A 13,253-nucleotide genomic window follows, 5' to 3' on the forward strand; every position below is an offset into this window, starting at 1 on the left:
TACCGGTGACGAAACGGCGGACAGGCAAGTTGGTTCGCGACCATCTCCGCCGCTGCTCCTTGTTTTCATTGTTAAGTTTATCCAGTGTTTTCTTTTTCCCCGGTTGCAGGGGCCATCCTTACCTGACGCGTTTCCGGTCGGGCTCTAATTATTGAAGGCTTTAGAGGCTCTTTCGCGTTTGCGCACAGCAGTGAATCTTCTTGGGAGCCAAGGAAGTATCTTTATTGATAGCTATGATATGCTAGGTGTCCATTATTTGACATTCACGAGTTCACAACCAAGCCGTCAGGCTTAGCTGATGCTCCGGCTGCTCTGCTTCGCTACGTGGCTGTTAATGTGACACATGAAAATTAAATAGAAAATATAATGAACTGCTTAATTTTTAGGCTCCTGTGGACCTTTTGAACTGACGCAGGCCGCATGCTGAACTTTCCGCAAGGGGAGCGCAAATTATGTTAGGGGGCACCTATTCTGCTAGTGTTTCATCGGCTTCAAAAAAAAAAAAGACACGTACGGCATTGAGACTAGCCCTTCAAGATTCTCAAATGCCAACAAAGGAGTCGTGCAGCCGCATTCCGAAGCCAGAAGTTGGCTTTACCGCCCGAGGCGAATTTAAACTGTTTTGATGCCGGAACAAATGCCTGACCTGTCAACGCAACGGCTGCACGCCCTGCACAAAAATGTTTCCCACCAAACAGGACTACTTGTCAACATAACGGTTCGGCGAAATACCTTTTCCTCGGGCACTTCACCCCAGAAAAAGAGCACCAGGCTGGGGGAATGTTGTACATATCAGAAAACTGGTAGGTACCCTGAGGCACTATAGGGGATAGGAACCAGCGCCCCCCTAATGCGAAGCGGCAGCTCTATTACGAGGCCATTGCATTCAGTGTATCTCATATGAATGCGACGTTAGAAACCTCATCACGAAAAAAATCTGGCGTAGTTTGTCATCAATTTGCTTGTTCGAGACAATGAAGCCCCGTGGTCTCGTTATGACTTCACACGGTCACAATTTCCATTCCCTGAAGGATGTGACGCCATTACTCAATGGTGACGCCTGTCTTCCCGGAAGGCCTACCAACGGCCACAGGCAGCTGCCAGGTGCCAGATGGCAGGACAGATGAAGGGAGTAAAATAAGTGTGGAAGAGACACCGTAGAGGGCAGCTCCTGGTAACTTTCGACCACCTGGTGTTCTTTAATGTGGGCTGACCACGCACAGCACATGGCCGTATAATGCATTGTGACCGCATGCCACACTGGAAACAACGCGGCAGCGTGTATGCCCTTGAGATGTAGCACATTTCAATGTGGAGTTCATGGTCGGTGGTAGGAGTTTCGAGGTGCCATTTTTCGATAACTTCTTTCTCTTTCTTATTTCTCTCAAATGCAGCGCGCACAGGGCACCGAACATATGAAACAGAATAACAGGCTTTCATATTTACTGGAGAACAAAACTTGATATATGTCGAAGAAAGATATGTGCCCTCTTTCAAGTGATTTGGTATCTTACAATAGACGTGCACTTCTTTATTATTCGAACTTAAGCAGATCTTCGGCATCTAACCTTCATGGCCTGGCCAATACTATTTTCACATTACACCTGTTCAGCCGCTCGGTGAGGAAATCTGGTTCGGATGGTTTGTTACACGTGCGCGCCATATTCTGGGAAGGTGAGCATCAGTCCCATCACGTACCCAGTCTGGATGCAGCCGTCCAGGGCGCAATTCGTTTCTAGCAACATTGGCCGCTCAGCTTCCCCCCCCCCACAAATATTGAGCCCCGACCTTAATTTTCTTTCTTTCAGCAATGCTCCCAAGCTGCGCACACCGAGAAGCTTCGTGGACAGATGGCGAAGGCACGCGTCGCAAGAGCCCGCATGCGCTTCGCTGTTCCAGTCATCTTGTACGACGGCAAGGTGCGATGCATTTGTGAGGCTTGTTCTTGAGCCTTCGTCTATCCAACGATCTTCGCATCTCCTAGAGATTTCTCGCCTTGACACATGCGCTTTAATTACCTCTCGTGCTTTACAAGTCTTTCTCCGTATCCAGAACATCTGCAGGTCAGCGACGCTTTCCGGCGGCCTGGAGATCTATGGGCGAACAATCATCAAGTTCTTGGGTGAGTATTACTTATCATCTTTACCGCAGAGGAGAAACTCGAGAACAACGTTCTTGTTTGCGTCCAGTCGCGTACGCGGGAGTGAGCGTTGTTGTAGCATGCTGTAGTCGCTGCTTCCCATTCTTGTGTGCATAACCATATTGCGAGCTAGGTAACATTGACGACACGTCAACGAAGGCATGCCTGCTTCAGTGCGGGAGAAGTAAATGCACGGCTGGACCGAAGTATATATTCGCGTGCATCGCAATACAAACGAACTGTGCCAGCGGGTTTTTGAAGGCGATTGTCTGGTGTGGGTGCGGGCGATTGTCAGCTCCGTTCGCGAGCTAATTTGTACCAAAGCGCTACCGATTGCAGTCTCGCGCACTTCATGATGTGGGAACTTGCACCTTATTTCACTGCCCACGCTGCAGAGTACACCCTTCTAGTCCTAACATCGGCAGCTGACAGATTCCGACAATAGACGTCTCTGTAGTTTGTTGTTTGGTTTTCCTCTTTCGTATTCCTGCAATAAAAAAAAAGTTTTGAGCCTCAACTCAGTTCTTTTTCGCTCTTCGTGACTTTTCGCAGCAGTCTTGTGACACTTGTGAATATTTCCTTTGGTGTAAATTGTTTTGCAGCGCACACGTGTGGTACCTATTTCTAGCAGCGTTCTGCATCATCGACTAACCCATTTACAGGATGTATGCTGACGGGTCGACTAGAAAGCAGCGAGGTTGATGTCACGCATTCGCTCTGCGGCTGGAAGATTCCGTGCTGAAGTGACCATCTACGAATGTTAAAGGGACATATCGGAGGTGATTCTAACTCCAACGAAAGTACACTTTATCGTCTGATGCCACATTACCCAGATTGTGTACTGCTTTTTTAAGTAGAAAAAGGTAATGAGATAGCTAGCCGGTGAACTTCAGTATGACACAGATCGCGCACAACTTTTTCCTCTTTTTCTTCTGCCCTTCTGAGATCTTCGTTCCAAGAAAGAGCTGGTCCCACCGAACAATGAGAAGTGGAAGAAAGTGACCAATGCTATCAGTTTCGTCGAAGCCATTGGTCTCGAAGATCTTCGAAGGTCTCATCTCAATGCCTCAGTTTTTCTGGATGTCAGTTGCGGCTGAGGTGCTCCCGGGCTCAATCCGTTGCAGTCAAAGCAATGCCCTATGAACACTGCAGAAGCGAAGATATGGCCTCTTTCCTTCACACCATGCAGCGATTTTATATGCGGAGTGTCTTTCTGCGATATATGACCATGCTCAACTTTTGTTGACAAAGATTTTGTAAACTGAAAAACTGTGAGATAGTGGTGTACAAATATTGAAGATAATGGTCCATTCTTTCGATATGTAGCAAAATCTTTCTTTTAGATTCTTTTCATCCATCGCATCGAGCAGTTAAGATTGCCATAGAAAACCAGTAGGGAAAGCTTTTGAGGAGAGCAAAAACGCTAATACTAAAAAGAGTGCAAGCCTGCCGACGGGATATCTGCAGATATCTTGATTGTTATAGTGAAAGCTTACAATATATGAAAAAATTGCGCTCATAAACGTTAAATGCTTTTCCCCAGAATTGTTCGGTATGATTTTTTTCCTGGATAAAGCACCTGCGTAGTCCCAGCACATGGTTTCGCAAACAGCGTGTCATAGCAGTGCTAAGTTTGTGCCCCTTGGGCCTTAAGCTGTACTGCCTATTTGAGTAGAGCTAAATAGCTAGGCCTGTGTATACAAAGACATCTTGCAAAATTAGCTTCATAAGTGATATGCTGATTAAGCACAAAGAGTCAATAATATAGTTCACCAGTCTTTAGGCTAGAGTTACAGGTAGAACGCGGGTGGTAGCCTAAGCAATGATTTCAGAAATCGTAAATGACAGGGCTTTTACAGTATTTGAGTTCCAAAAACCAAGGACCATGCTCTGGATGAGCACTCATTTTTTTCACAAGCTTTGTTCTTTGCTCAGAATGTGCACTAAGCGCTCGGAGCCTGCACACAAGAGTCCTATTCAACTTAGCCCGGTCATTGACTCCTAGAAATTTGTGCTATTAATCGATCAAATAACCATCAATTCTTCGGCACTCACTGCCATTTGTCATGTTATCAATGAGGACAAACTCGATCGAGGTTCCCTGGAATCACACTGCATTGAGCAGAAAACAAAAAGAAAGCTCCAAGCTCTCTCTACGTATACCATTGCATTGTGGACGCAGTTTTACCCGTAAGCAAAACCAAACGTGTACAAGTATTGGTGGCACCGATTACACAGAGTGTACATCCATACGCATTGGTGTATGTAACCAAGAGATTCAACCAGTTGTACGTGCACACATGTGCAAGAGATCAAAAATGAACGAATGGTAAATGCCGCGGGCAAAAGCCCCCAAATGAACGCCAAACTTGACAAATGCCGAAATGGTAACACACCGCACTCACATGACTGCAGTTGGTTGGCTCATTTTTTTTCTTACCAGCCAGAGGAGTCGCCTTTTGGCTTCTCTTGGAATTCGCAAGATATTCCAGTCATTTCGTGAGTGGTTCGTGCACTGGAGTGCACGACACACAAGCATTTTGCAAAAAAGCGCCGCGTGCGCGTCATTCCCAACCCGCAGCAGAGAAACGTTGGGGGCGCATTGACCACCGCCGCTTAAGAACAACTCAGGCCTGCGCTAGGCCGAGAACATCGAGGGACTCTTGTTGAGGCGGTTCAAGTGAAGCTTGCAATTGGCTGTTTCCAAAAGGAATGGTCGAGTGCAGACTTATTTGGCTGGTAGCAGTGGTGTCGTCGCCGAATTACAGCCAGCTGCGAGCCATCGACATCAACGGACGCCAAAATCCCGAACCACGTGAAACATTTTCAGTCAGCAACTCGCAATGAAGGGTTGCCATCAGCCAATCCTACGGACTCGTCGTTTTACTGAAAAAAAAAAGTCGCAACTTCTCTACACGCAGATGATACACTAATATCCGTTGAATTGCTGGTCATGGGTCTCGACTTGAACGTCTGTTTGCAATTATGACGCCACGAACAGTTAAGAAATAACTGTCATAATTTCACTACGACTGCGGTCATTTCTTCTCCAACCAACGCGTGGGCACCGCCATATTGCTGCACTTGAAGCCTGGACTCCATGTACGCGAAAACTCACGCGAAGGCGACGGCGACGGCGGCAAGCGACGAGCGACGCCGTCGCGCGAAGTAAAACGCATGTGTCGCTTGCTGTGTCGCTCGGATCTGCACCCACAGAAAATTTCGCTCGTCGCCCGGAAGCCCCCCAGGCGACTGGCCAATCAGAGCCCCCCCAAAGCCGTTTCTGGTTTGTCCAAAGTTTCTCACGGGTACATCTCACGAAACCCGCCCGTCGTGTTGGTCATCGCCACCGCCGAGAAAATATTTGGTTTTGTAGCTGAGAGGCAGACCCGCATGATTTAAATAATTAAAACAATCTACTTGTTGGGTGCAGAGGCCTAACAGCATTTGGAGCGGGCTACGCGAGCTGTCGTACTGCAGGGAGAGATGCGTGTCGAGCCGCGGGTACCGGCGCTCGATCCATCGTGCCGCTGCGCTCCAACTGTGCAGAAACACTCCGCGGCGCTCATTCTCACTGGTAAATAATAGTTTGCTCACTTACAATCAGATTGCGGTGACAGTTTATGGGAGTGTTTTTGTTAAGCCGGATTGCACAGGCACCGAACGGAAGCACACCTCCCCCGTGAACCCGTGATGTGACTTCGTCTCCGCAAGCACGCCGTTGGTTATCTCCACTGCCGCTACACAGCTGCTGTAGAGGAAATATTCCTTTGGCCCTGACTATGAGGCACACTCACAAAATGTTAAGAGAGAGAACAGGTTACGGGCGTGTGTCTAAGCTTGAGTGCGTAAAGCACGGAGTACGCTGCGCACGTCGCGGGTTCGCGTCGCCTGCCGCCTTCGTTTGCATGGAGGTTGCCCACAAGCGACGGAGCCAGCGTCGCCGTGCCGCCTTGTCGTGTCGCTCGCTCTTTCGCGCACATGGAGTCCAGGCTTGAAAAGCGTTTTCTTTTTGGCGAAATGCCTCGCGAAATCTCCGGAAGATTTTAAGATTTCTGAGAGAAGCCGGAATGCAAAGCAGCCAAGAACTCATGCTGCACTATGCTGGCAATTTCGCAAAGCAATTAGGGATGGAAGTGCCGCAGGCGCGCGCTGCAATTCCAAAACTAATGCGAAAGTGCTACACTCCTTGCACTTGTGCAGCAAGGCCAGTCAAAGCGAAGAGGCTTCATCCGATACCCGCCCCCTTCCTAACGCTTTGGTGTGGTGTATGCTAGTAGCACGTGTTACTCTGCATGGCCCTAGAAAACGCGCTACTGCACATAAACGCTGCCCCGTCATTCGTAGCCTATACGGGCATGCGAATTTCATTTTTGGAAGAGGAGGTGAAACGACCTGATCGAGCATTTTCCTTAGGCACGCATGGCGCGTGCGAAAGAGGCTATCAGAAAAAGGTCCATTGCTGAGTGCACTTTTAGCTCCCGAATATATAATACCGCATTTACCGGAGTCAATACATAAAATAAATAAATCTTAATTCGGCACGTGTGCCTATTAAAACGAATCAAATTTGCGTGACAAATTCAGGTGATTTGTTTAATATGCGAATGCGATACGAACTACACTAGTACACCGGACGATGCATTTAACCATATCAAGAGAGTGGCGCACTTTCGGGCACATTATCGACAGAAAGAACCCGCCCGAACACCCTCTTAAGCTATGCAAATGTCCCTTATTGTCTATTCAGCCGCAATATTGTAAAAAGCAGCAATAATTGTAAATTGGAATGAAATGCAGGATAATATGAATGACATAACACTGGAATGCAATACTGAAAAATGCATGCAAGGAACTACTAGAATACTAGGAGTAATGAAATCAGAATGGCCAACGTTGTTCTTTAATCAACCACAATAAAAATGTTACGAAAAGCTGTTCCGAATCTCCAGCTACAGTTTATGCAGAGCAATGATATAACACAGTGGTCCCTACCTGCATGCAAAGGAGTGGCAAGAGCAGTCATGAGCTCTCTTGTCGACGCCAAGTATGATGAGCGCTAAGACGAGCGTATCTGTTCCTTCCGACCACAGTGGTTGCTATTTTGGCGCAGCTGCAGATATGCGAAAGACTACAGGGCGTTTCCAGTCGGGCTTATCCTCCAATCTTCCGGAGCACATAGCTGACGCTGGGCGTTGAACACCAAAGTGGCGAACTTGAAGTCCCAGTGTTCAAGAGGAGTTCGGCCAGGTTGTAGAATCCCACGAGCTCAGGATCCACCTTTGCACTGCGCGCAATCACGCCAGCTTGTGGGGCTTCAGACGGGCGCGACACTTCCCCTGGTGTCCTATGCGAAGCTGCCCCGTGCTGCGACGGCGGAACTAGGGCGTCGCCGAGACGTCACTTCCTGCCTCCTGCAGGTACTGGGAAAACCAAAGAGCGAGCTTTCTTCCAATGCTTCTGTAGCGGTGCCAGGCGAAGTTGCAGATGAGGATGCCGTCCCGCGATGGGCAGCGCGTGCACGACGAGGGTTCGTGGAGACAGTGCCTCGGGTAGTGGCTCTCGAGGTGCCGAAGCTCGCTGCTCTGTGTGCAGCCGTTCTCGAGGTTGGGGCAGTAGACGCGTAGAGTCCCCAGCTCCTTGGCGTTGAAGTCTAGTCTCTGGACATCGGCTGTGGTGTACTCTGTATTGTCTTTGAGGCAGATAGCCATTGCTGTTGCGGCGGAGTCGACTACCTGAGTGTCAAACGTCACACAGTTTCTGCACATCACATGGCCGCACGGGATCATCCATAGGAACTGCGGTACCTCAAAGCACAGGAAGCACACCCGATGCTCAGGCAGCGGATCCACGAACACGATGGGGCGGTAATCGATGAAGGAGTCGTAGCCCCACACGATGGGCTTGCGTCCGGGACGCTGAACTAAAAAGGCCGCCTCGTCGATGTGACTGTGCACACCGACGCTGCTTGCATCTTCGGAAAGTTTGTCCGCAGACTCCTCCGAGTTGCTGGAAGTGTCGTCAAACCTGTCCATATCTGCTTGAATAAGGGACTCGAGTGAACTCGACACTCGCGCATACTTAGCGACGGTCCGGAACTGATTGCTCTAGGCTGGGGCAGGAGACAGCGGCTGATGAAGAAGGAAAGGGAAATCAGAGCCTTGTAATTGGTGCTGTCATCGTCACGACCACTGGGACGGGCCCTAAGCAGGACTATGGGGGAGAGGAGGTAAAAGAGATTGCAGCTAATAATCAGGGAGAACTTGCGTCCCTGTGTAGAGTACGGCTCTCGGGAGAAGGGAACTTGAGGGGGCGAGAGACCAGACAAGGCATTCCCGGAGGACGAAGAAAGGGGGGGGGGGGGGCTTTTTGTGGCTAGGTAGCCAAGGCTAGGCAGGAAAGAAGCTAAGGACTGGGCTTCGTTCCATTGTCATGGGGAGTGACTTATCTCAGCCTTATACCCCTGTCACACGGGACGTTGAATGTCATTCGCAGCGAATGACATTCACAACGAATGTCACTGCCTGCTGACGTTGCCGTTCTACACGGGTACACAAAACGGCATTTGCAAATGATGGCGATGTCCATCGGCTAACTGCTATGACAGCAGAACGTTACAAATCATGTTTTTCATACACATTTTTTATGTTTATTGCTAGTATCACACTGTTACACATTAATAGACTCTTTAAAAATTTTTTGCAACGCCTTGTGGGAGCAATAGTCAACAAGCAATCCACTGAAATATCCAAAGCAAGACAGGCTCAAAGCCACTCACGATCCCTCCCGTACATGCCGCCCGCACTTCCTCCCGCTGTCGGCACTATGGAGGGCTGCGAAATTGGTGCCGAATTCTTGACAGTCGCTGATGAGCAACAGTGCAAGCGAACATTGCTTGTTCACACGCCTTCTGCTGGGCTGGCGAAGCTGCAGAGTTGTTTTCCATTGCGAGCACTGAAGGCAAATGGAGTGACGACCAAGCTACTCAGGCAAGATGGAGGACGGTTTGTAAACAAACGCGGCCGTCTGTACAGTAACTGGCGGCGACTGGGAACAAGAGTGTAGTTGCGCAAGGCTTGTCGACAGTGACGCAGCTTATTCATATCACAAATGAAATTATGATGTCACTAGACAATAATGGACAGGTAGATTTAATTTTCATTGACTTCGAAAAAGCGTTTGACCGGGTATCGCATGGCAATCTTTTGTTAAAAATAAGGTGGTGTTTAAATAATCGGCAAGTAGTACAATGGTTAGATTCCTATCTTACACAGCGGCATCAGTTTGTTCAGATATCAGAATCTCACTCCACAAAAGCGCCGGTACTTTCAGGAGTTCCCCAGGGCTCAGTCCTTGGGCCGCTTCTCTTCCTTATTTATTTGAACGACCTGTCCCTCAACTCACACATACGCTGTCGGTTCTTCGCCGACGACTGTGTTATATACCATAGTATCACATCAGTCGAAGACCAGACACTCCTAGCCGAATACTTAACAGCAGTTTCCAGCTGGTGTTGTACTTGGCAAATGGGTATAAACAGTTCAAAATGCGGAAAAATGACAGTAACACGAAAGAAACAACCGCTCCAATGCACATAAAAAATCAATGGCCTTCCGATCAACTCAGTGACTCAGGTGAAATATCTTGGGGTAACCATGACATCCAACCTGAACTGGAGCGTACACATCCAGTCCATTGTCTCAGCAGCGTCCAAAAAACTTCGATTATTAAAGCACCGCCTAAAGCATTGCACGAGCAAAACTAAACTGACAGCATACACATCACTTGTGCGTCCAGTGCTCGAATACGCCGACGCTGTATGGGATCCGCACACAAAAACGGATATAAAAAATCTTGAAGGCGTCCAGAGGAAAGCACTCCGGTTTATTTACCACGCTTATGGTCGGCAGGTCTCGGTGTCTGATTTGCTCAACAGATCTGGGCTTCCCACTCTTGAATCCCGTCGCAAGCAGCACCGACTAAAAATGTTGTTCAATATCATACATAATAAAACAAAACTGAAATTTCAGAGTTACATGCAATACAACACAACGCACCCCACCCGTAACAAACACGAAAGGACTATCTTGATGCCACGATGCCGAACAAAAGCATATTCTTGTTCCTTCTTTCCACGCACCATTTCCGAATGGAACCGACTGCCAAGCGATATCACCAACCTGGTATCTTCAGAATCCTTGTCTGCTGTTTCGGCTCATGTATCGCAGTAGCGTGTCTAGTACACAGTGTATTTCGGTTTCCTTGTTTTTATTCTGTTCACTTAGACTGTTTGACGTCGGATGATTTGCCTGTACTTTTTTTTTTGCTTCCCGTTGGTCTTATTGAATTTTGTCCTCGTACTGTAATCGCCCTTTGTCGCTGTTATTTTGTTGTTACCACTTTGTAATTTTTTTCCTTTGTGCACTCCTGCCCTGACCGCCAAAGGGCAGTCGGCAGTATTTATGAAATAAATGAAATAAATAAATAAATAAAATACCTTATTTTACATCAAAAAATGATTCAAAAGTTCATTGCAGCAATTAAAATAAAGTTTTCTTTGAATACGTTTTGTTCTCACTAATCAGTTTTGTAATTTTTCGCCAAGCCGCTGTCGTCGAGATTACACAGGTCGCGCTTGCATGAGTTCGGGAAACTCATTCAATGGGCGAATGTCGTTAGCTGTGAATGTCATTGACTGTGCCCGTGTAGCAGCGAAAAAAACGCCATTCAAACGTAATGTCATTCGCTGCGAATGACATTCAACGTCCCGTGTGACAGGGGTATTAGTGAGCCTGCACCATCTCCCCCTTCATCCCCCTGCAGCCCTGGCCACAACAAATGACCTGTGGAGGGGATCGCAGTTGGTTGACAAAGGCGCGCCTCCTTCACTTTCCTAACTAGTCATGGCTGCAGAGTCACAAAAAGCGGTCTGCCAGTGTAGTGTCATACCAGCCGGGGGGGGGGGGGGGGGTAGCTTTGCATTGAGCCCATCCTCCTCTGCAAAATTCATTCTCTCCTTCTCTCCTTCCTGGCTATTATTAGTGGCTTTTGTTTTCATAATAAAGTAAAAATGGAAATAAAAGATGTTGCTACCAGCCGCATCTGCCATTGAGGCCGGAAGCACCTGAGCCGCGGATAGTAGCGGCAAATATTCATTCACAGAAAGGAACAATAAAGAACAAAAAATACAAATAGTGGGTGGAGTCGTTGTTTCAGGATCCAAATTTTTTACCGCTGTCGCTCTTGCTTGGGATAACAGGTCACTCCGGGTCACCAAATCGGAGCTGAACAGTGGAAATAAAACAACCGAGTGGGAAAGAATGAAGGGAGCATAGAAAGAAAACAGCTTTGTGCGTTGTGATCAGGCCCTTCGCCTAAGAGTTGCCCGCTCTCGAACAGGGCCCTTGAAGTAACGTCTAGCTGGCAAAGGTTGCAATGCGTGCTATTTGGGAGAAGCGCATAGCTTTAACAGCGCTGGTAAGGTAGAATGACTGATGTTATTTTTTTTTTGCCCATTGCGAATGTTGCCAGTGAATCTTTTTAATTCCCTCGTGGCGTTCCGCATTCTCAACGCTGACGCATTTCTTCACTGAAAGAAAGCTAAAACGAGTGCCCCCTCCCACCGATGATCAATGCCGAACTTCGCAGCTCAGTGATCAATGTATCTGTAGTGCGATTTGTGTCCAGACGAGGAGAGCGCTGTGAACTCGAGAAAGGGCTTTTCAGGCTTGTTAGAATTTTCTTTAGAGGATACATCCCCTAGACAATGTCTAAGTCACACAGCCTTTCAAGCCCGCAATCGCTATCTCTTCAACCTCCCCACCTCCTGCATTCTTTTCTGCTGAGATGGCGTGTTTCTTTATCACTGTTCTGTAGGTCATCAAGTTAAACATTTTTAGCACCCATCCTGCCCAAACAAGATTTTCAAGTTTCCGCTCCTAAGCCTTCCCCATCCACTCTCCTCCCCCTAATCCGGGCTTCCTCCTGGGAGCGAAACTGATGAACGCTTTGCCCAGATGAAGACAAGTCCTTTTGCCAAACCGCTGGCTCCCTCTTATCTTGTTCACTTCGTGTGGTAAACAAACCTATTTATCTGCCCTCTCTCTACCATGGAAACAACGGGGAACGTTCTCTTTGAAAGTATTTGCCTGAAATAAATCGTTTGCTTGGACTAACTACCCACCAGTTTCAACCGCCCGCCGTGACACTAGCCGAGCGGAGTTTACATGAATGCGACAGCAGCACATCGCATTCATGTAAGCGGTGATGATGCGCTAGGAAAACGCGTCGCGTCAAAGCTCCAGACGGGGGCAGATCGAGAATGGCAAGTTGACCTCAGCGGTGAATGTAAGCATGTTTGGAGGTGTCCCTCCTCCTCTCTGTCATGGCTATACAATACAACTTAGCCGGATAACAAAGCAGGCTTCGCTCCAGATACGGAAGACTGGACCCCTTTGCGGCACGCAATGAGCGAGGGTCACCGTGCTGCCAGACTTGATGCGGTACGTGTAAACGGTAGCGCATCGGCTCCGCGAGATACTGTAAAAATGTGACGCGCTACTGTTGAATCCATGTACACGGGGCTTATTGAAGAAAAGAGAGCAAGAAGAACAAAAAAGATGCATCGATAGCTAACCAAACAAAGCGCACTTTTTCAAAAGACGTTTCTTTTACCATTTAGATTTTCAGGGAGTGTATAGCCCAAAAATAGGCAAAACGCCAAACTGTCTAAAAAGAACCCAGGAAAAAATAATAGTAGCCCAATTTGGTTCAAAATAGTCCAATCTGGGACGAGTGTCTGTTTACACGAACTCGATAGGAGCGAGTCCACTCTCGCGGCGCACCCTCCGAGGCACCACAGCGCGACTAGGAAACCGGTTCCCGCTTCTGTTCTCCCCTGCAGAGAATGCTTTCCGCGAACGTGAAAGGGAGTTCAATGTAATTTGCACAGGGACCTCTCAGTCAGCTCAGCCCTTGAAACGGAAGTTGAGCGGTAAAGTTAGTCGAGCCCAGTGGTCTCCCGACGACACCCTGCGGCGTTTACATATACCCATCTCGACACAACCCGCCTTGCAGTGTTCATGTCGACGCTGCTCTGGTTAGCTCAATTGGT

At 48.2% G+C, this 13,253-nt stretch overlaps 2 protein-coding genes across 2 annotated transcripts in view; one reads left to right on the top strand and one right to left on the bottom strand.

Annotated features, from left to right (window-relative positions):
- Window positions 1-13,253, bottom strand: part of LOC144116135 (uncharacterized) — a 169,925-nt gene that overhangs the window by 132,595 nt on the left and 24,077 nt on the right. The window lies entirely within an intron of this gene.
- On the top strand, window positions 1,812-2,979 carry LOC144106295 (phosphatidylinositol-3,5-bisphosphate 3-phosphatase MTMR14-like). Its single transcript, XM_077639075.1, has 3 exons — window positions 1,812-1,919; window positions 2,053-2,122; window positions 2,803-2,979. Exons 1-3 carry the CDS (start codon window positions 1,851-1,853, stop codon window positions 2,880-2,882), a joined length of 219 nt encoding a protein of 72 aa, XP_077495201.1. The 5' UTR covers window positions 1,812-1,850; the 3' UTR covers window positions 2,883-2,979.

The sequence above is a fragment of the Amblyomma americanum genome, chromosome 1, assembly GCF_052857255.1.
Source record: "Amblyomma americanum isolate KBUSLIRL-KWMA chromosome 1, ASM5285725v1, whole genome shotgun sequence".
Classification (NCBI taxonomy): Eukaryota; Metazoa; Arthropoda; class Arachnida; order Ixodida; family Ixodidae; genus Amblyomma; species Amblyomma americanum.